This window comes from Cricetulus griseus, chromosome 4 (assembly GCF_003668045.3).
Source record: "Cricetulus griseus strain 17A/GY chromosome 4, alternate assembly CriGri-PICRH-1.0, whole genome shotgun sequence".
NCBI classification, from domain to species: domain Eukaryota; kingdom Metazoa; phylum Chordata; class Mammalia; order Rodentia; family Cricetidae; genus Cricetulus; species Cricetulus griseus.
In genome coordinates, this window is record NC_048597.1 from 181,524,298 (window position 1) to 181,547,603 (window position 23,306).

At 40.3% G+C, this 23,306-nt stretch overlaps 1 protein-coding gene across 2 annotated transcripts; it reads left to right on the forward strand.

Annotated features, from left to right (window-relative positions):
• Positions 1-577: 577 nt before the first annotated feature.
• Bnip2 (BCL2 interacting protein 2) lies at positions 578-23,306 on the forward strand. 2 transcript variants are annotated; one of them, XM_027411247.2, is made up of 11 exons: positions 578-711; positions 6,224-6,330; positions 6,904-6,971; positions 7,812-7,988; positions 9,805-9,981; positions 12,143-12,245; positions 13,064-13,195; positions 14,503-14,589; positions 14,690-14,788; positions 15,455-15,490; positions 18,327-23,306. In XM_027411247.2, exons 2-11 carry the CDS (start codon positions 6,281-6,283, stop codon positions 18,376-18,378), a joined length of 981 nt encoding a protein of 326 aa, XP_027267048.1. In that variant the 5' UTR covers positions 578-711; positions 6,224-6,280; the 3' UTR covers positions 18,379-23,306. The 2 variants fall into 2 exon arrangements, with proteins under 2 accessions (XP_027267048.1, XP_027267049.1); XM_027411248.2 differs by lacking the exon at positions 15,455-15,490.

The following is a 23,306-nucleotide window of genomic DNA, read 5'->3' on the forward strand; positions in this document are numbered from 1 at the left end:
GTGCGGTAACCATCACGTTGGTAATCCCAGCACTCTGGAAGCTGGGGCAGGGTTAGTTCAAGACTATTCAACTACTCAGGGGGGAGTTCAAGGCCAACCCCGGACTCGTGAGAGTGGCGGGGCGGGGGTGGGGGGATGCGGGAGAGAAAAGCTCTTCAGCAGATTCTTTAGGATCTGGCTACCCCCACGAAAGACATGGGCTTTTTGTCACCCTCTGCATTCACTTTGTAATATGGTTAACGTAATGTTAAGTAAAGGCAAACCGGAAGAAAGCACTGGCCCTTTCAGACAGCAAGATGATGTCTCTTCAGAAACAGAAAGGAAGAGCGTGAGCCTTAGAAGCGCCGGCTCTCTAGCAACAAGGCAAGGGATTCAGCCGGCAGCCGACAGCCAGCCCGGACAACCGCGCCTGCGCAGAGAGGAGGGACGCTGGGGATTTTGTGATGACGCCCGGTCCCCGCTTCCTCCCTCAGCCGCGCCCGGCGCCGGTCCGGAGGTGGTCACTTCCGCCAGGGCGTGCGCACTGAATCCGGGTCAGCTGCTGCCACCGGGACTGCAGCTGCGACCGGCCGGGAAGCGCTGGGCCCCGTCTCCACCGCCGACCAAGGGCAGCGGGCTCTGCCCGCCGCCGCTTTTTGCGACCTGGCCGTCAGCCCCACGTCGCCGGCCTGGAGGGGCAAAGAGGACGAGGGAGCCGCGGCTTCCTCCGGGGTGAGCGCTGCCGGGGTTGCGGGCCGGGCTTGGGGCTCAGCCGGAGGGCTCCGGGAGGAGCTGCAAGGCCAGGCGGGGGCGGCGGCCGGGGACTGGCGTGTTCGCGTTCCGGGTCCTCGAGCTGCCGGGCCCCGCCCAGCCCCGGGCTCTGGTGCCAGTCTCGCGCCCCCTTCCTTTTTCCGATTGTGGCTGAGTGCCTGGGGCGGAAACCTCCCGGTTCCTGGCTTCCCCTAGCCACGTTTGTTCCGTGTTCCTATCCGGCGTCAATCCGGGAGCCGAACAAAGAAACTTGGGCGTGTTGTGCACCCCATAGCCTCGGGGGATGGACGCAGAAGGCATACACAAACAGCATCCTATAAGTCATCAGGCTCTCTTGCACCGACCTGAGAGTGCTATCCCGGGATAGGGTGTGTACGTCAGTGTTCGGTCCCTGCTTGTTTTCAGACACTTAACCTCTTCATTTAAATACCAGTCAAGATGCTTTGGATTTCTATATGCACCCGATACCACTGAAGAATTCTTCTTGAGTCAGTTGACGTTCAAGCAGAAACTTATTTGGATCTTTATTGCTTTGAAACTTCTTTGTCCTGGGAACTCTTTGAGGACACAGCTTTTACAGTGTTTGACATAAAGTAGTTCTAGTGCCGTCCATCTGCGATTGTATTTCTTAAGTGTTGCTTTCTTTAGCCTCAGTTTTTCTTTATTTGGAATCTTTTCCCTTATTCTTGAAGTCCCACCTTGAATGAAACGCGCTTTATCTTACGATTTATAAGAACCCTTCTGCAATTGTAAAAAACTTTTTTCCTCAAAGATTTTTTTTTTTCTGTGTCACATGGTGTGGTCGACTGCAGAGGGCATCAGAACCTCCTGGAACTGGTGTTATAGGCTGTTCTGAACCGACAGCTGTGGGTGGTGGGAACTGAAATAGGTCCTCTGAAAAGCAGAGAGAATGCTTAACCACTGAGCCAGGCTTCTTAACTTATGAATGAATGTTTTTTCAAAGTTAGAATTGACGTTATCTAGTTAAGTTATTCATACTCGAAGTTACCAGTGCTTCGTTACCTCTAACATTTTTTACTTGGTTCTTATCATTTTGGTTTTTTTTTTTCTAAATGTTCTTATCATTTTGGTTTTTTTTTTTTTTCTAAATGCTATTCTTAGTCTTCAAGTCTTTTCTAGCTAAGCTTGGTATTGTTAAACTAGGAAGTCTGATATGTGTGTGCATGGAATAGGAACTAATTACCACAAATCAGCATAGTTACATCTTTAGGCATTACAGTACATTTCACACTAAGTATAACCAAATCTGGTTTTAAAGACCTGTGTGTAGAATTGGTAATGAACTGGAGACAGGCATACAGTTCTTCTGTAGACCTAGGAATCAGATGTGGTGTTTGTCTTTTGCCTTGTTGTCTAAGATAAAGGGAAAAATAACATCAAATTCTGTCTCTCACATCTGTTGGTCGGTTGAAACATGAACTAATCAGTTACTAAAGTGTATAAAAATAGTTAGTAAAGGTGAAATACTCTTTTGGGCAGTGGTTCTGTTTGTTCTGTTTGGAGTGATGCTGGTAAGAGTGATGAAAACAATTATGTCTCTTCAGACCCAAGCGTGGCTTTGGCTTGGTTTAATCAGGTCTTTAGGTAGGCTGACATCTATGAAGCAAGACATATTACAGATAGTCCTAACTTTACATTACAACCAGTTTAAAACACTAACAGACTGTTGGAGATCAGGTATTAGGGCTTAATCTACTTATAGGTGTCAACACATCTCCAATACCTTCTGCATACTGATAATTTAGTAACTGTATTCTTATAGATATGTTTATCCTATGCTATCTATGTTTTCACAATTTTGAGAGAAGTTAGCACCATTCTAATTTGTTGAGTGTATGTGTGTGTGTGTGTGTGAGAGAGAGAGAGAGAGAGAGAGAGAGAGAGAGAGAGAGAGACAGAGACAGAGACAGAGACAGAGACAGAGAGAGAATGTTTGTAGAAGCATTTCATTTCATTCTTGAAAACCCTACATGATGGTAGTAGGGGAGATGGTTCAGCCAATAAAGTCACTTGCCTGGAAAACCTGAACCCCTGAGTTTGACCTCTGGAATCCTCATAAAAAGCCAGCTATACCTCCAGCAGTTCCGTGGCAAGATGGGAGGAGAAAAAAAGAGACTGTCCTTGAAGCTCATGGCCAGCTAGGTAGGAGCATGGAGTGATCAAAGAGAACAGAAGAGAGACGATGTCTCAAAACAAAGTGGACAGAGAAAACCACAAGCAAGTATGGAGGATGTTTCTGGGGATTTTTGTTGATCTTCATGGGCATATAGGCTTTTGTTCATAATAGATGAAAATAAATAAAGCAAACCTTCTGTGTCGGTGCTGGCCTTCTGCCACCCGTGTTTGGTTTCAGCATACACCTATTTCTAGCAGCAGTGCTTAAACTACATGATGGTAAAGTTACCTTGGAGAACTGTCAGTCACAGCCTAGGTAGGTCAAAATAGGATCCTAATACTTAATTTTGCTCTTCTTCCTAAACTGCTTATGGCTTTTTCCCTCCCCATCTTGGTTGGGTTCACACCTCCCCTCTTAAGTTGTGTATGGAGGAATCCATGGTCTTTGATTTTTTAACCTGACTGGGGTCAAAGGCTGTTGATTTCATTATGACTGCCACAGATACTGGCAGAAAGGTGTGCCACCAAGCTATCAAGACGTCAAATTATTTCTGTGAAAGTACGTTATTTTGACAAATAATGTATCGAAGCGCTATTTCCCTATTGTAACATTTTAAAGTTCTAAAGGCAAAACTGGGAAATTGCAACAAGCTGGTGAGTCAGAGGCATCCGGATTCCCTCCAGAGCAGTTGTACTTATTTCAGCTCCTTTCTTGTTATTTCCTGTTCCTACAGCTGCCTGGTGATAAAGTGCTTCCAAGAACAGAGCTCGATTGTTGACTTTGTTTTTAATCTACCTAGTGTGCTGCCCCCAAAGTTCTTGATGAAATGGGGGAGTGAACCTCTATTTCTCTCTGTCCCCTTTGTTTAACTAGCCTAGATAACTGTCCCCATAACTAAAAACCCATGCCAATGTATAGAGATGTATGAACATCACATGATGGAGGACATTAGAGTAACAATTGAGGAGGTGAGCTACAAGGGCTGAAGGACCTGGGCTTTCTGTGTTGTTTGTGGTGCTGAGAATTGAATTCAGGGCCCCATTACTGAGCAAGTAGTGTCTGAGCTACAGCCCCAGCCCTACCTTTCTAGTTTATTTGGACACAGGGTCTAACTCAGAGGTTCGAGGTGGCCTTGAACATGCAGTCTTCCTGCCTCAGCCTCTGAGATAGCCAGGGGGTTACAAGCCTGTGTGTATGTAAAAGAGCTCCTTTGTTGTTGTTTCTATTTAAGGCAGGGTCTTGCTATATAGCCCAGGCTAGTCTCCCATTCAACCTTAATCCTCTTGTAGGCCCCAGAGCACTGGGATTGCTAACCTCAGCCTCCATAACAATTTTGAACGAATTATTTCTCAAGTAATGAAGGCAGTTAAGAGGCATTTCACAGACAAAATATTTCTTTCAGCAAATAAAGAATAATTTCACCAACAGTGACTTATATTGCATGTATTTATGTTCTTGTAGTATTTTTCATGACATTTTTAAGGGGGAACTCATAACAGGAATCCTATTTATATAGTTCAGAAAGCAATATAAGCTTAAGAACTTGCCCAATAATGGTGTGCCTTCACTGTTAAATCTAAAATGTGCTGAGCATTGTACTAAGACTAAGGATATGTCCATTGCAATTGTCAGTCTCTGCTGTTATTTCTGAGACTTTTTTTCTTGTTATTTAAGAAAGACATACAGAATACTCTGATCCTCCCCCTCCCCATACCCAGTAGAAAGGTAGGACAAGACCATGGGAACTATTCTGGTTCTTTACCCACTGAGTAGTTCAGTGACAGAAAGTTAGCATATTACCCCCCCATGCTAATAAATAGATTTATAAAAATGTACGTCCTTTGAGACCTTCCCAAGTATAAGTACTCAAACTGGGAGATAGAGACCTCTAGTTATTAGAGGAATGGTTTAATTTGCTATATGAAACTTAACACTTCAGAGAATTTAATGTCCCTTGTAGTTTGTTTTTAGAATATCATTTGATATGCATGTTAATGGTTCTCATCATTTATTTTATTTAGGAAGGTGGGTTTTGTTTGTTTGTTTGTTTGGTTTGGTTTGGGTTTTGTTTTTCAAAATAGGGTTTCTCTGTCCTGGAACTTGCTTTGTAGACCATGCTGACCTTGAACTCTTAGAGATTCACCTGCCTCTGCCTCCTAAATGCTGGAATTAAAGGTGTGAGCTACCATGCTCTGCAGTTTTTTTAAAATCAAGTAGTATGGAAGTGTGTGGGTGTGCTATATAGGCGTACCACCCTTTCTTCTCTGTGTCAACCACTTGGAACTACTACTACTTCGTTGTTATTACTGTGTGACTCTTAAAAATGTGAAGCTAGGCATCATGGCCCATGCCTGTAGTTCCAGAACTCGGGAGGTTGGAATAGCAAGATCACAAGTTTGAAGACAGCCTAGACTAAAGGGCAAGAAGATAGAAACAGAAGTGTGGTTTAGTGCAGCCTGCAGTAACTTGTTCCATTGATTGTTGTAATGTAAATGAGTTGAATCTCAATGATACTTCTTGCTTCAGTATTTGTCAGCTGTTTCTGTTGTACTTTTTACCAGCTGATCATCATGACCTCTTTTTAAGATTTGTTTTTTATTTTATGTGTGAGTGTTTTGTCTGCATATCTGTGCACCGTGTGCATGCAGCACTATCAAAGGTCAGAAGTGGTTGTGTGATGCCCCTGAAACTGGGGTCTCAAGTAGTTGTGAGCCATCTTGTGGGTGCTGGGAACTGGCCACTGAATCATCTCTCCAACTCTTCTTCATGACTTACACTGTATTTCAAATGCTGTATTCTGTCAGACAGAAGGTGAGTCAGTGTGCCATCTTACTGAGAATTCTTATAGTTTCCTACAAAAATAAAATTAAACTTTGGGGCTTAAGTTGAAAAGTATAGTTGTAAATATGAAAGCATCACTAATTTGAGTGCTGAGCTCTGTGAGAGAGGCATGATACAAATGGGAAACACATTAGAAATTAGTGCATTGCTGGACAAGCTCCTGGGTAGCCTCTAAGTGATTCAGGAATGGAGAGGAGGAGCTGTAAACACCGCATAGCACTGGGACCTGGTGAGCATTCGTGTGCTTGTAAGTTACTAATGTGGTTTCTAGAATCACCCTTATGTCCAGAACTAAGATGTAAGGCTTAGTTATGATTCTGTGGAGAGAAAATATTTATTTATGTGAGATAAATAATAATAAGGGTCAAGTTTCACTGAACTAATACCTCTGCAGCTGCTGGAGTGGGGAATGGGAGCTTGGGTGGGGTTGTTGCCCCTTTGCTGCAGATGAAGAGTAAACTGGAAATGGAGCTCTTGTCCATCTTTCCCTCCCAGGACCTCGGCTGCCTGGACTGCCAGGAACTGGAAGTTGACATTGAATCCAGGCTGAGGATGGAAGGTGTGGAGCTCAAAGAAGAATGGCAGGATGAAGATTTTCCAATGTGAGCAGTACTTTTTGTTAAAATGGATTTGGAACAAAGCTTAAGAATTACTTCATTGAACTGTCAGCTCATATATGTTGAGCTTCTTTAAAAAGGTTACAAGTGATTGCTGGATTCTAGAAAGTGAAAGTTAATTTTCCAACTGTGTGACTGGTGATCTTTCATATCTTCAACTAAAGATTTTTAGCAGACTGCTTTAAGCTGAGGTCTTGGGCTTACAGAGGGATGGGATATCAGGTGTCTACAAGAGTGAATGGAGTGCCAGGCATAGTGGTGTCCACTTATAACCCCAGCCCCGGGGAGATGGAGACCAGATCCCCAGAGTACACTGGCCAGCCAGCCTGGGCTATTTGATCCATCCCAGACCAGTGAGAGATGCTGTCTCAAACAGTGGACAGCACCTGAGGAACATCTGAGATTATCTTCTGACATCATACACAGGAATACAAACGGATTTGTAGGGCTTAAACACAGCTTTAGTCCTTATAACTAAGTGATATTTTTAATGGATCTTTGAGCTTCAAAAGAATTGTTTTTAATTTCTGGGTTAAAGAATGTGTCTTTGTCGTCTAGACCTTTACCAGAAGATGACAGTATTGAAGCAGATATACTAGATGTAACTGGTCCAGACAGCCAACCTGGTAAGAACTGAAAACTTTCAGTGAAGTTTGTGTTACTTTTGAACACATTTCTTTGTAGAGAGGAAAGCAAAACAAAACCCATTGAACTTTCATTCTGATAGAGGAAGCCAAAGGGCAGATTTTTGGAAAATCCTTAAGAAATTCAACTTCATAAAAAAATACACCTTTAGTTTTGGAAAATTTTATAAAGAGTGAAAGAGACCATATTAATAACTGACTATGAAATCTGCCTCTGTTGTTTAAAAAAGGACATTGATAGATTCTTGATTTCTTGCCAAAGAAGCAATAGTAAATAATTCTTTTTAAGAAGAGGGAGTGCAATTCTCAAAGTCCACCTCAGACATCTCACAATGCTTATAACTAGTTCCTTGGGTATAGTGCCCTCTCCTGGACTCTGCCAGCACTGCACTTGTGTGCACATACACGCATACACGCACATGTACATGTTTAGAAATAAAAATATGGGTCTAGAGAGATGTCCTAGCAGTTAAGAACACTTTCTGCTCCTGCATAGAACCTGGGTTCAATTCCCAACACCTACATTGCAGCTCACAGCCATCCATAACTGCAGTTTTGGGGGATCTGATGAACTCTTCTGGCTTCCTCAGGCACTACACATATGTGGTACACAGACATACATGCAGGCAAAACAACCATACGCATAAAATGAAAATATATCTTTTTTAAAAAGCAGCAGCAGTGGTCATAACCAAGTTTTACGAATTAATGCCTTGGGATTTTCTTGAAAATGCTTTCTCAAGAATGAAGTGACTAAAATGTTTCTCTTTCAACTGGGGGCATCTGAGCAATCCAGGCTTCTTCCTTGTTTTCCAATTTCAGGCTCATTAGAAGTTAATGGAAATAAAGTGCGTAAGAAACTAATGGCTCCAGACATCAGCCTGACCCTGGATCCTAGTGAAGACTCTGTGTGGTCGGATGATTTGGATGAAGGTGGAGAGGTTGACCTGGAAGGCTTGGACACCCCATCAGAGAACAGTGATGAATTTGAGTGGGAAGGTAATTCACTACTTTTATATGAGCTTTGTGAATGGATGTTTATATTACACAATGTTTACCATAGTGTTCTCTTTAGGAAAAGTAGTATATGGCCAAATCTTAAATGTGAAACCTGCTAAAATCCATTGAAGGTTTTTGTTTGAAATATGTTATTTTTTCTACAGTTCCTAAGTTTGTTACTAAAAGTAGAAGATTCTGAAAATACTTGAAGTTTTCAAGACTATAGCTTATGCAGGTAGCTTTCATTTAGTTTAGTATTGTTTTTCCTTACTTGCCCAATATTGTAAAGTTTGTTTTTTCATAGTTGCTTCAAAAGTATTGCCTAATATTCCATTATATTCTTGTCAGGAAAAAAGTCCTCTAAAGAGACATATAAGGACTGTACTAAAAAACACCTAAGGGGCTGGGCGTGGTGGTGCATCCCTTTAATCCCAGCACTCCAGAGGCAGAAGGGTCTCTGAGTTCCAGGCCAGCCTGGTTTACATAGCGAGTTCAGGGACAGCCAGGACTGCATAGATCCTGTCAATAATAATTGTAATAGTAATACATACATAAGGATTGGCAGGAGAGTTGCTGAGGACTGCTGCACTTATAAACTGCTTCCTTGAAGTAGTATGTGCTCAGCCCCCATCAGATGTTATCATTCTAATTACTTTGTGTTCAGAGGCATTGCTGTGTGTTTTGTTTTGTGTGCTTTCTAGAATTAAGCAGTAGTTGATTATAATAGCTAGACAAATGTTAATAACCTTTTGTTTCATCTTTAAAGTGAATTTTGCATCAAAACTGTACTTAAAGCAGTAGACACTTTATAGGTAATGAGTGATACTCTGAAGCTTTTTTTTTCTTCTGTGTTTTACTGGTTCAGTAAGCAGCCCAGTAAGAAGCAGTCTTTTATCCAGACACTGAAATAGTTTTCTGCCTGTGTGTTTTGTCTCTTCTCTCCTTAATGCTGCTGTAGTCATTGCCTGGAAGGATATTTTCCGTTAACAGCTTTGTCTTGGAAACAACTAACATGCAGTAGGTTTCCCCTCCCCCATCTTTTGGTAAGGACTATCATACTAAAGTTTTGAAAATCATTACTTCATTTTCAATCAACTAAACTGCAATCTGCAAATACAAATTGTATGTAATCATTGGTGCTTTGGCTAGTGTTAATTTATGTAAATTTTTGCATGTGTTCTTCAGAAAAGTACATATCTGCTTTATAAAACTGATCAAACGGAAAATGATCACTGAGGAGTTAACCACTTTCTATCTTTTATTACAGTGTTTTATAATTAATGTAGGTGCTATAAAACAATTGGCTCTCTGATGGTTACTTGAAGTAAGGTGTTAGTAACTCTAATGGACACTGTTGTCCTGAATGGGATCTGAGAAGGCATATGAGGCCAGCGTACATAGTAAGACCTCGATGGCTCTATCTTCCCTAAGCCTGTTGTAAATGATGCACTATAACTTGGTGCTTTGTTGAATTGGACAATAGAAAGTTCTGGTAAACTGATTTTAGAGACATAAATTGGACTTAAGTAAGAACAAACCTTTTCTTGTTATGTGGATGATAATTTCAGCTGGTGTACTGAAAATTCTTTGTAAATAGTTGGATGTGGTGGTGTTCACCTGTTCTCCCAGATACTGGGAGACTGAGGCAGAATCACCTGAGCCCATGAGTGTGAGGCTGGGTTGGGGAGCATAGCAGAACACCCATAAGAAAACAGAAAAACTTGGAATAATCTAGATAGTAAAGTGGTTAACATACACTTTTGATTTTTATTTTGTAAATAACAGTTTGTGATTCAAAAGACTTTTATTTTAACAGATGATCTTCCCAAACCCAAAACTACTGAAGTCATTAGGAAAGACTCAGTTACTGAATACACAGCCACAGAAGAAAAGGAGGATGGACGCCGCTGGCGCATGTTCAGGATTGGAGAACAGGACCACAGGGTGGATATGAAGGCAATCGAACCCTACAAAAAAGTTATTAGCCATGGAGGTAAGGGTTAGAAGGATGCTCAGAATCTTTAGATGCAGTGTCCAAAATCTAAAGGCTGTCAGAAAATGTTGCTGGAGATTGAAAGAATAGTGAAAATTTCTCAAGTCATTTTGAGAATGTAAAAGGATTTTTGTTCTTTGTTTTATTTGGGGGGGGGGTTGGGTTTTTTTGTTTTGTTTTGGGGTTGGTTTTTTTATTGGTTTTGTTTGTTTGTTTGTTTGAAACAGGGTTTTTCTATGTAGCCTTGGCTGTCCTGGAACTCACAAAGATCCACCTACCTCTGTCTCCCAAGTGCTGGGATTAAAGGCATGTGCCACCACTGTCCTGCCATGTTTTAACTTTTTTTAAGTGGATGGATAATTTACGTATATGTGTGCCTGAAGACCACCATTTGTGTGTCTCATGTCTTCATAGAGGCCAGAAAAGGAGAGCATCAGATCCCCTGGAACTGGAGTTAGAAATGGTTTTGAGCTGCCATGTGAATGCTGGGAATCAACCCTGAGTCCTCTAGAAGAGCAGCCAGTGTTCTTAACTGCTGAGCCAGCTCTCCAGCCCCAGGAATATGAAAGACTTGAAGTAAAATGATAAAAGTTCAATTAAGCATCACTTACATAGGGACTGGAGAGATGGGTCAATGGTAAGAGTACTGACTGCTCTTTCAGTGAACCCAAGTTCAATTTCTAGCACCTACATGGTAACTCACAGCCATCTGCAACTCCAGTTCCATGGGATCCAATATTTGCATAACTTTTTAAAATTATTTTTATATGTTTACTGTAAGTTTTAAAAGTACAATACTTTGACCCTATATGTTCACTTCTCAAAAGGACTTAGTTTCTTGAACCCTTTGCAAGCATTTACACTTTTTTTTTTTTTTTTTTTTTTTTTTTTTGGTTTTTCGAGACAGGGTTTCTCTGTGTAGCTTTGGAATCTATCCTGGAACTCGCTCTGGAGACCAGGCTGGCCTCGAACTCAGAGATCCGCCTGCCTCTGCCTCCCGAGTGCTGGGACTAAAGGCATATGCCACCAATGCTCGACCTACACTTTATCTTAATACATAGTTAGATAAGTTTCAACAAAAACTTGTATGTCAATTGGGTGTGGTGGCTTACACCTTCAGTCCTAGCACTCAGGAAGCAGAAGCGGGAGGATCTCTGTGAGTTCTAGGCCAGCCTGGCCTACAAAGTGAGTTCTAGGACAGGCAGGGCTGTTACACAGAGAAACCCTGTCTTAAAAAGCTTGTATGTCTCTCAATATACATAAACATGTACATATTTGCACACATAGGTATGTTCCAAGCTCATATAGAACACTTCACTTTCTTCAGGAAGCTCCACACTCCTTTCCCATGGATCCACCCTCTCTAAAAGCCGCTACACCTAATTTGCTCCATAGACAGTCTTGCCTCTTAAGAAAGTCCATGTGACACTAGTCACATCGTGTATACTACTTGTCATTCAGCATATTTTTGAGCTTCATCCATGTGTGTCTATTTTATTCTCTATCATGCATATTTGGTTGACTAAATAAACTGCATCTATGCATCTGCCACAGTGCTAGGTGTGAGTTGTTCAGTTTGGTATGTGACTAGGGTGCTGCAGTGTGGGCACAAGCCACCCCTTGAGCTTTGACTGCACTTTCTTCATGCACAACTCATGTAGCTAAGTGGAGCACTGTTCATTCCACATGTTGAATGGGGCACCTGCTTTGCTTATTTATGGGATACACAGAAATAGTTCATTCCCTTAGAAGATTTGCAAGTCAGTCAGAAAGCTATGAAACTGCAAGCTGTCACTCTGTTGGTCTGACTGTACCAAGATGTTGTGCAAATACTGTCAGCATCTTCATTATCAGAATGCAGTTCACTCTGGATAAAACATGTTGTATAGCCTCAAGTCCCAACACTGGCCAGATGGGCTTTTGTTTCTCATATGAAATTGTTCCCACTTAATTTACTTTGCCAGATGCAGCCTTTGGTTATCCCTATGATCTTCATTCATCTGAAAGCTCTGCTCTCTCTTTCTCTCTCTTCCTTCTCTCTTTCATTCTGTCTCTCTCTCTCTCCTCTCTCTCTCTCTCACACACACATGCAAAATTAAAAATTACAATCCTTCAGTGAAAAATTGTGCCAAAGATTTTACCTTTTTTTTCTTCTCCTCAGGATATTATGGGGATGGTTTAAATGCCATTGTTGTATTTGCTGTCTGTTTTATGCCTGAAAGTGGTCAGCCTAACTATAGATATCTGATGGACAATCTCTTTAAGTAAGTATGTATTAACAAGATGTTTGAGCAGAATTCTGAGCTAAATAGACTTATAGTTTATGCTAGTGAACTAAATCTTGTAAAAATTAGAGAGAAGCCAGCTTGATAGCATAGTACAATAACCCCAGCTATTCGGGAGATTGTAAGGGAATGATCAGGAGTTGGAGGCCCACCTGAACTACATACAGATCAAGGTTTGGGCCAACTTGGGCAACTTAATGAGACCTTGCCTCAAAATATCAAAAAGGACTAGGGATACAGCTCCATGACATCTCTGGCCTGGCATGTGTATACCCTAGTCAGGCAACAATAGTAACAAAATATAGAAGTTACCCTGTTTCTGAGTCCCCAAGTCTTTATCCTTTGGCATTATAAAACTGTATTTTCCAGTAGAATAGATTATCTGTTCCAACTTCATTATTTGGAAACATGTTGTTTGAAAAGGCAACCGGCCATCTCAAAATTTATATGACTAAATTACATCTATCCCTGGAGACTCAGCATGATGAGCTGACAAGGGTTTCTTTATTTCCACAGTCACTCTTTTTCTCGGCTTAGTGTAGTTTCTCATTTTTTACTTCGACACCCTGAAGCATGATCAGAAAAGCAATGTATGTGGTACCCCTTCCCACCTTTCCCCTGACCACACAGTGGTTCAGTCTGTGTGGATTTGCTGTGACTTTGTTTTAAACAGTTGTATCAGCTACTACAGGTGTTTGCTGTCATTATAGAGGGAAGATGGGAATTGTGTTCATTTGGAAGCTTAATTCAGTCCTGAATGGTGACATTTAAGACATGTATTTAATTTGTTTTTATAGATATGTTATTGGCACTTTAGAGCTGTTGGTAGCAGAGAACTACATGATCATTTACTTAAATGGTGCGACAACTCGAAGGAAAATGCCCAGTCTGGGATGGCTGAGGAGATGCTACCAGCAGATTGATAGACGGTGATGTAGACTTGCTGAGAGATTCTGACAGTAGTTTTATTAAAGTATACTTTCTGTTGCCATTTTAAAATACTCTATCGATTTCTTCAGTTGTACTTATCAATTTCTTAATGTTTTCATTTTCTAAGGATGGCATTGTATATTGTCATGGAGAATAACTTGAGTCCATGCTTTATTAAGTAAGAGTGACTTTAATCTTCAAAACACAAGGTTGCTGTCTATTCTTCTTCCATTTGGAACACATTCTTATTCATCTTGGGAAAGATTGGAGAGTGTTCCTGTACTGCTTTGCACAAGTTCTGTCTGGAAGCCAGGGCTCAGCCTAAGGTCAATTCAGGCACTGTCTAATTTGTTTTTTAGACAGTTCTGACTAAGACCTGGAGCTCATTGATGAGGCTAAACTAGGTGCCTACAGAGTCCCAGCACTGAAATTACAGGCCAGCAGCACCATGCTCTTTTTTTGACCTGGGTTCTGGGGAATGGGACCCAGGTTCCCATGCTTACACAGCAGACACTTCACCTACGAGGCTATTTTCCTAACTCTCAAGTTTCTTAAAGATACTAGCCCAGCTATAGTTTTTCAGAGCAAACATTAGAAGTGTGTTGTCTTGAGAATGAATCATTTGTCCATGCCAGTGGAGCAACTAATTTTGCTAGTGGTTTGATTTTTGTCGTAGCTGATTCAGATGGCTTACTCAGGCCCATTAGTAGGTTTCCTTTCATATGCAAACATGTTAGTTATCCTTTGTGATTTTTAAAAAATCATATAGAAATTCCTAAAAAAAAAAAAGAGGTTTTACTCTTTTAGTGAGTATTTTTAAATCTCTGGAAGGTGGTTGGGTCTGACTCCTTTGCTCTCTCCCTTGGTCATCTCTGTTCTGTCCTCTTTACAAGTCAGTGCTTTTTGTATGTCAGAAACAAATGCCAGTTTCTCCCCAGACTCAAAAGAAAGAATACCTTACTTTTATATTCGGGATGGGCTTTTACCTGCTCAACAGCTCTGGGTACCACTGGATATGCTAGAAGACATTTGAAAACAGGCAGACTAAGACCTGAATTTTCCCAAATGAAATAGAGTTTATTTCACAGCATAAGGGGGGATGTTTAGAATTCCCAAATACATTTTCTTATCTTTAGAAGTGCTACAGCAAAATAAATAAATTAATTAATTAGTGTTATCCCTAAATGAAAATTTTGGTGACTTCTTTTTCAGTTATATTGTACAAACTTGTACATACTTCTTTATGTCTAACTTTCTGTATAATAATTTATAGAAATTTCTATAATTTTTTTTTTTTAATCTCCAGATTACGCAAAAACCTGAAGTCTCTAATCATTGTCCACCCATCTTGGTTTATCCGAACACTTTTAGCTGTTACAAGACCATTTATCAGGTAATTTTCTGAGGACCCTTAAGAAAAAAGTTCCTTGTATTGAAATGTCAGTTTTGTGTGTCAGAAAGATTGAGGTAATTGTTTGTGTCTTCTTCCCTAGTTCAAAATTCAGTCAGAAAATTAGATACGTCTTTAATTTGGCAGAACTCGCGGAGCTTGTTCCCATGGAGTATGTTGGCATACCAGAGTGCATCAAACAGTACGTTCCTACCCTGCTTTCATTCTGTCCTTGTTTCTGTGCAAGGGGAATGCTTTTCCTTCCTCTCTGCTTTCTAGAACAGGAGTTTGTAACAATGAAGTAGAGGAACTTTGCCCACACCTTCCCCATACATCAACATTTTTACATTACCAGAGGTGATGCCTGGTCATGAATCCTTCATATGTTAAATGCTGTATACAGTCGGAGAGAGAAATTTCCTGAAGGAACAGGCCTGAAGAGTATCTTCTCAACTTGACATACTGCTGTCCCAGATGGAATGAGTTTATCATGTTATTGAAAGAACTCATGTTGCTAAAGAAACGAATTGTTGCTTAAATCAACTTGGTTTTAATTATTTTCTGGAGGCTAGAATTTTCTGTGTCACAGCTCACTTCCACCTGCCTTATAAGGGACTTGGTAAGACTGTCAACATAAACACTTGGCGTCACAGTGCTGTGGTTCGGGAAGGTGTTCTGTCTCTGTTGGTCTCAGATTAAGGCCTAAGTGTATCCAAACCAGAGTTTACTGAGGCAGTTTTTAATTTTCTAAATCACGTGTTAAATATTAGCATTTGTAGTTGTGCCTGCAAACTTACACTTTCAGTCTTTTTTTTTTTTTTTTTAATCTCATAATGTGCGTTTACTGAAATAACTCTTCCCTACCAAGGTATGAAGAAGAAAAGTTTAAAAAGAGACAAAAAAGGTACATGCACACCTTGACTGGGTTGCATCTAGACTAGTCCATTTGCATCGCAAAGACTAACCCTGCTGCTGTTGGTTAGCTCGCAAACAGAGAGAATAGCACTTGTAAATATAAATGTTGCCCAGAGCCCAGTACAGAGTGAACCCCACACTCCTCCTGCCAAATATGAGCATACTTACTGCCTGTTAGGAACCAAAGCCCTTCTTCTTGTGCTGGTCGGAATACGATGCTGAACCCAGGGGAATGACTGGGATTGCTATTTAAAATCCCAGACCTTTGAAGACTGTTTCTCACTTTGCTTTTGAAATAGTTACACAGACATTTTCCAACAACATCTTATTCCCTTGGGGTTGATGGTTATATTTACAGTGCATATACTCTTTGGCTAACCAACATTGATTTTCTTTATATGCTTAAATTAAATAGCCTGCTAACCAGTCAAACTACATGTGATGAAATACCTAAAATTTGATATACCATTTAACAGTTAAACACTCTGCTTTCCACTTTAATTTTGAACTCTTTTGCTTTGAGTGTAACAACCTTTCATTTGTTAATGTTTTAGCATAAAGATGAAAGGTGGAGTATAAAATAGTTTGCCATCTTACATGGTAGTTTAGAAAAGTGGAGGTCTTGGGTCTAATTTATTGGTTTTGGGGTTTTGTTTTGTTGTAGAGATGTTCTTATTCTATAGCCCAGGCTGCCCCCCCCCCCCAGTCTTCTGCCTCAATCTTTGAATGTGAAGTTGTAGCTCTCTACCAGCACACCCAATGTTAACCCACTGATTTTATTTAAAAAAAAAAGAACAACATTAGCAAATATCACTTACTATGATCTAAAGAATTAAGATGAGAGATTTACATGTATTACTTTACCCATCTGTAGAAACACTTAAAACCTTTGGTGGTATAGTCTTAATTTTGAGTACTTTGATTCTTTTTGTGAGCATTCAGCTAACCATGTAAAAGAGTCTGTGTGGCACTCTACAGTTTAACCAAGATTCACGAAGTTGATTCATGTAAGCAGTGGCTTGGGCAGTGGGCTCTGCTTTCCCCTCTAGGCAGTGCTGTGTATATGCCAGAGGAGTGGCTCAAACTCAAATAGCATCAATAATTGTAGAGTAGCTTGAAGCCACCTACCTTCTAGACTGAAGTGATTTGCCTAAGTTGGGAGCTGGTAAAGGACTTTAATCCCAGTACTTGGCAGGCAGAGGTAGGCAGGTCTCTGTGAGTTGAGACCAGCCTGGTCTACAGAGTGAGTTCCAGGACAGCTAGGATGACAGAGACAGAGAGAGACCCTGTGTCCAAAAAAGAGTTGCTTCTATTGAGGAAGTATGCTGGGAATTCCTTTTTAAAAAGGCTTTAGTATTTGATCAACTGTCAAAAATAATTCAAGCATCACATAAAAATTGAAACACAAACATTTCATTTTCATTATTTGGAACCTGTCGAAGTTACTTTTATCTTGACTATTCCTCCCTTGGAGTCCCTTCTACTTCCTCACCTCTCCTTAATCTATGTTCATTCTGCTAAAATATATATGTGTATGTGTGTGTGTGTGTGTGTGTGTGTGTGTGTGTATATATATATATAAATATGTGTGTGTGTATAAATGTGTGTGTGTGTGTATATGTGTATATATATGTATATTTATATTTATATATTTATCCTGGGTACCCCACCCCACCCCCCACCCCCATTTTGCTTTTGTTCGGTCCTCAGTAGGTCATTACACATATTCTTTTAGCATTTAATTTTTATAAAACTTTCTTTAACATTGAAAGGTCGGTTTGAGAAACAACTTTTCTTCAATTAGCTTTGAATAAAGAAATTTGTTTAAAACAAAACTTGGGGTTGTGGGTAAGGTATCTATTAGGTGGAATCCCAGAGATGGGAATGTTCCCAGTGTTTGGCAGGAACTAAGGATTGAAGTAGAGTCCTTTTAAATGTTTCACCTGTTTCTTTCTGCTACTTAGTGTCTGTGGCCAGACATGTGTCATGTTTCAGCAATGTCTGTAATTACTTCTTAATAATAGTTCATATTTTCTTTAAAAAAGGCCATATATTGTAGGCCTTACCAGGAGTAGGTATCTAATCTTTGATGCCAACATACTGTATTTTTACAATTGACAGATACTTGGGTGATCGTAGGAATGGAAACAGGTGTGAAAAGTGCCTTCCTGCTTTTTACTAGTGTGACTTAAACATCCCAGATCAGCTGTTCAAATTACTATAGAGAGTTAGTAGTGTTGTCGTGTTACCTTTTCATCTCCATGTTCCTAAATTTTTGTAGGACCTCTGGACAACACAACATTAATCCAGTGAGATTTTGTAAGTTCTGTAGATATTTCTGAATGGAAGGCATTTGTACACAGTGTACCAGTGAATTCCAGAAAATAGTTACCATTCTGTAAAACAGTTTGAGTTCTAGGCTTTAATATGTTTTGGTCATGGGTGACTTTAGTGATATAGTTAAATTGCAGTTAACAGTCATTTTTGAGAGAGTTCATTCCTTTCAACAGTCTTACCACTAAACTTCCTGCTGTAGTGGATGTAAGTCATGGGCTCTGAGAATGTTTATGGCTATGACATAAAGTATCCTATAGCCATAAACAGTGGTGTTTGTATCCTTGCCAGTGTACTGTTGCTTAGAAAAATTCTGTTTCTTTGGAGAAATAATATGTGTTTGTTTTTCTTTCTATTGTATCTGCTTTGTTTGCAAAGCTTTGATTATGTAACGAAATAATCTGTGCTAAAAGTAGTTGTTTTTAAGAAAGAAGTCTTCCAGTTGCCCGTATCTTGTAAATTTTTAATTATCTGTGTTTCTCATTGAACAGAGTTGATCAAGAACTTAATGGAAAACAAGAACCACCAAACAGTGAGCAGTAGGTTCGGTGTCCTGTCCAGATGAGACAAAGAGCGCCTGAGAAGTGGGGTTGTTGTGTGTCATAGTGCATTCATGGCTCGAGTTTTTATGTAATCTGTTACAAAATTTACTTGACTCCTTTCCAAATGGACTCTTGTACAAGGGACTGTTCACTGCTGTAATGGTTTGCAATTCTTGAATTTAGCTCTTTAACGACTAATTATAATCATTTTATATTGCTAAATAGCAGAGAACTACACTTTATATAAAGCAATTTTTGCATTTGTTTATTTGAATGATGCATCTTCAGTAAAATATTTATATACATAAATGACAAAGGAAAGAAATAATATATATTTTTTATGTTGGGGGCAATATTTTTTAGTGTGTACTCATCTAGTTGAAGAATGTACACACAATTTTAAATGTAAAGTGCATGTAAGACTTGTTTTTGTAAATGGTTGAATACATTTCCTGTGTAGCTTAGGCTGAGTTATCCTAAGGCAAGGACGGATAAACTGACTCGGAGTACCCAGGGTCATGCACATGCTCTAGTCAGTAGTGGCAGCCCGAGCTTCTCCTCACCTGAAAGCACATTACTTCATAACGTGGTGGCAGTGCAGGCAGGTGAACGGCTTGCTTTCCTCTCTAAAGACGTCCTAGAACCAGACCCAGAGACTTTGAGAAAGTAGTGGTTAGGCTTTGTATATATGTATATAAGGGAACTTTTATTTTACCCAAAGTCAGTACTGTTTAAAAAAGAAAGGAAGGAAGGGAACTCTTAAGATGTGTTCACTGATGTGAAATGAGCTGTGTCTGTGTGAGTGAAGCTGTGAGGTATTGCAGAGGCTTCCGTGAGTGTTCATGGTCAGCTGCATCTGTAGAGCAGATGGGCTGCCATTGAAATGCTCTCATAGAGCACTTTACCAGAATACTTCCTCATCAGTGTGACCACAGTGCTATTTGACCTACGCAGATAGGTGTTCATGTAGCTGTTGGATGGTGTTACAGTGCTATACATGGGTCATTTCTGTAAGTATGGGAGTACCGCTGGTGTTTCGTGCACTCAAGATGACATTTATTGTACGTAAGCCCTCATTTCATGTGGTTAAGTACCTGACTGAACACTGAAATAAATTTTATTTGTGCCTCCAAGCAGGGTTTAATTACCTACGAAATCTTTCCAAAACAACAACTTCGTCTAGTCTTGTGTCCTGAACTTGCCTGGCCTGTACATATTTAATTGCTGTATCAGCTTCAAACCACCCAGTCCTTCCTATAAACTGTTTACAAGAGTGACCTAGCAAATCAAAATTGAGTCAGGTGTGAACTAAACTTAGAAGATTATTCCCTCTTGTCCTGAACTTCTTGACCTTCACTATTGTCAGGTTTTAGTGTTAAGATTTTATTACAAAAGGGAATGTTTCTTTAACTTCTTTGTCCTTCTCAGGCATAAATTTGACCTGCTAAATTAAAGCCAGTTACGGTCAAGCTGGAGGACTCTAGGTAAAATATTCCTCCACAATCTCTCAGCTTGGATCCAGCTTTTCAGTCACATCCTGTACTAGTGTCATTGGAGTAAATGGAGTGAAAACCATTTTATTTGTGTTGGTGAAGGAAACTTTAAGAATAGCTGTATCGAGCCAGGCGTGGTGGCATCCATCTTTAATACCAGCATAGCTCCATAGACATCCTTCTGAACTTACCCTTGGGTAGCTTGCAGAATGTCTCATCTGTCTCTCGTCTCGGAATAAACTAAACACTGTCATTGGTTTTCTTCCAGTGATCTTCAGTTTCAAAATACAGACAGTAGCTTCAGCTTTTTATTTTGTTTACTTTTTTCAGAAGTGGATTTTTTTTTTTTTGTAAATTTTTAAAAAGTAGAAGTAGCCTATGTTCAGTTAGTACATTAAAGTTCAAGAGGGACTGGAGAGCTGGCTCAGTGATTGCAAGAGCCAAGTTTAGTTCCCAGTGCCCAGAACAGGCAGTTCATGCCCACCTATAACTACAGTTCCAGGGGATTCAATGCACTCTTTGGCCTCTGGGCACCTGCATACCATGATGTCATACACACACACCCCTAAACCTCTTTTTAAAAATGAATAAAATTCAGAAGGGACAGCCAAGTATCCTGGCGTATGCCTTGAATCCCAGCACTACGGAGTCTGAAACAAGAGAGTCTTAAGTTTGAGGCTCATCTAGGCTACATAGCAAGCCCTTGATACAAGGAAATAAAGGGAACGGTGCTAAGACTTGAATCATGGGGGGAAACTGCTTTAACGTGCATTTGAATGGCATGTGGTATAGGGATGGACCCACAATATATGTAAACATGCCTGTGAGACTGGGTTGATAACTAGTAGGCTAGAGGAAAAGCCGTATTAAGTTGATGTTTAATTAGTAACAATATAACATCTTCCATATTTTAATTTCCATTACTAATTGAGGTGCAAATGCATAGAATAATTCTATGACTTTTTGCTGGGGTCATGGATAAACTTAACAGGTTTAATTTGTGATGTTTCTATTACCGTCTTTGTTACACTTCAGCTCTGATTGCCCCTTTTTTATCAAAAGTTTTTCTTCGAAAATAATGTGATTCTGTGTTCTTCTTGATTGTGTTCCTTAAAAAGGCACCAAGGGAAGCTGTGATGTCTCTGCCCCACACTGAAGCCTTTATTTAATTTGTCAAGGAGGCAAGAGGTACCAGGAAGTGTGGTACTAAGCAGAGTTAGAAGATGAGAAAAGGCCATTATAAATAAGACTTGGTTATTACCTACATGCCACCAAAAGTGTCCCTCTTAAGGGAAGTACTCTGTGTCGCAGTGGATGGTTCCATTTCCTGTATCCACAAGGAAAAGTAGATGTCAAATAAGATGTGGCTTGAAAGGGAAATTGCCAATGGCTCTTGTGATGACAATCTTGTTCTCTTATCCTTTCAGCTTCAGATAGAAGTGGGTCTCAACAGTGGTGTAGTTGCTAGTGTCCAAGTTGACTGACTTCTGTAGTTGGTAAACGTTAATGTTGGCTTCTGTGCCAAGTGTCACTCTTTAGTGTCACCAGCTCCTTGACAGTATTCTTCCACAACACTGCAGCCATTTGTGTGCGTGCTCAGGGAATTTAAAGAGGCAGTCTGAAGTAGAAGTGTTTGTTGTTTGCAGTGAGCTATTCAGTTGGGAATTGGCACTAGAGTACTTGCAGTAGAGCAGGCCAGTTTCTGGATAGAAGTGGTCCATTTATGAAAGGTAACAGTGGCTTTGGCCTTCTTTTTCCTGTGTTATAAGTAGAAAATTGTTGCCAGGTGGTGGTGGTGTGTACCTTAATCCCAGCATTCCAGGAGGCAGATGCAGACAGTTCTCTGAGTTCAAGGCCAGCCTGGAAAACACAGAAAACCCTGTCTCAAAAAACAAAAAAAAAAGTGGGGGGTAGAAAATTAACAGTGTTAGTTGTGCAGACAGTTGACTACAGAGGTGCCACGCCATTCTACTTTGGTTTTGTCATGTGTCTCCCTCCACTCCTCCTGCCCTTATTGTATTTAGATATTTCAGAAATGGATCTATCAATCTCAGAGGGCTGAAATAAGAGGAATCGGTAGATTTCCAGGCTAACATTTGTGCTAGTGGGAGTTTGTCTTCTAGGGAATGGGAATCATGTAGTGGGAGTTGCTAAGACCATCAAGAATGGGGCAGCAGCAGGGCATTGTCTGCCCAGTGTTCTAAACCAGTCCAAAACCATCTGTCTCAGGAGCCCTTCACCTTGGGCTCCCCTTCTGAGATTCTGAATGAATTCAGTCAGGTCAGAAGGCCAAGTCATGAAGCTTTAAAGTTCTAAAAGATAACAAAAATAAAACAGTGTGTGGAACAGTAAGAGCCAACTACAATTTGAACAGGACATTTTATTGCAATTATATATAATAGGTAATGCTTGTGTAGCCAAATTTAAACTGCTATGAGAAATTCACATACACCACTTGAAATCAAGTACTAGATAAAAACCACAAGTTTTCAGGCCAAGCATGATGGCATGTGCCTGTGATTCAAGCGCCCTGGAGGCTAAGGCAGGAGGATTGAGAGTTTGGGGACAGGGAGACCAGCCCTGGGGATGGGGTGAGGTGGGGTGGGGAGGAGCAACACTTAGTGCATTCAAATTAGTAAAAAATGATACTAAGCTGTCTGCTTCAAATAGCTGTCTAAAAGACTTCCTACAATAGTTGAAATGCCAGGTGGTGGTGGTGCATGTCTTTAATCCCAGCATTCAGGAGGCAGAGAGGCAGGCAGATCTAGGAGTTCGAGACCAGCTTGATTGACGAGCTAGTTCCAGGACAGCCTCCAAAGCCACAGAGAAACCCTATCTCAAAAAAAAAAACAAAAACAAAAAACAAAAAAACAACAAAAAAATAGTTGAAAACTTTGGAATCTGAGTTTTTGTGTATTTGTATATTCAGTTTGACAGGACAAGAACTTGATAACTGTCAGCTCCTCCATTGAACCTTTGTATACAGACTTCAAAAAGGCAACTGTCCTCCTAAGAGTTACTTCATTGTTTACTTACAGAAACCTAACTAGTAGATATTGATATTGTGGGATGCTGGCTTGCACAGCCTTGGGGTGCTGTTCACAAAAACCACAATTCAGAGTTCATCAGACACTATTGCACTTTGAATCATACTTCAAAGATATTTTCATTACAAGCTCACAGCTGTCATTTAGACAAAATTAACTTACTGACATTTTTTGCTATCTTGGATTGTATTGACTGGCCTAGAACATTTCAGTGAGAATTCAGTCTGATTGCAGGCTACTGTAGCTTACGGTTCTAGTCAGTGAGCTGCCACTGACAAGCAAATGTGCTGTTTCCTCTTCTTTGGACTTATGAATACAGCGTGTGTCCTAATTTGTTGCACAGATCCTACAATGTTAATAATGCGTTTTAATAAATTAGTTGGAATATA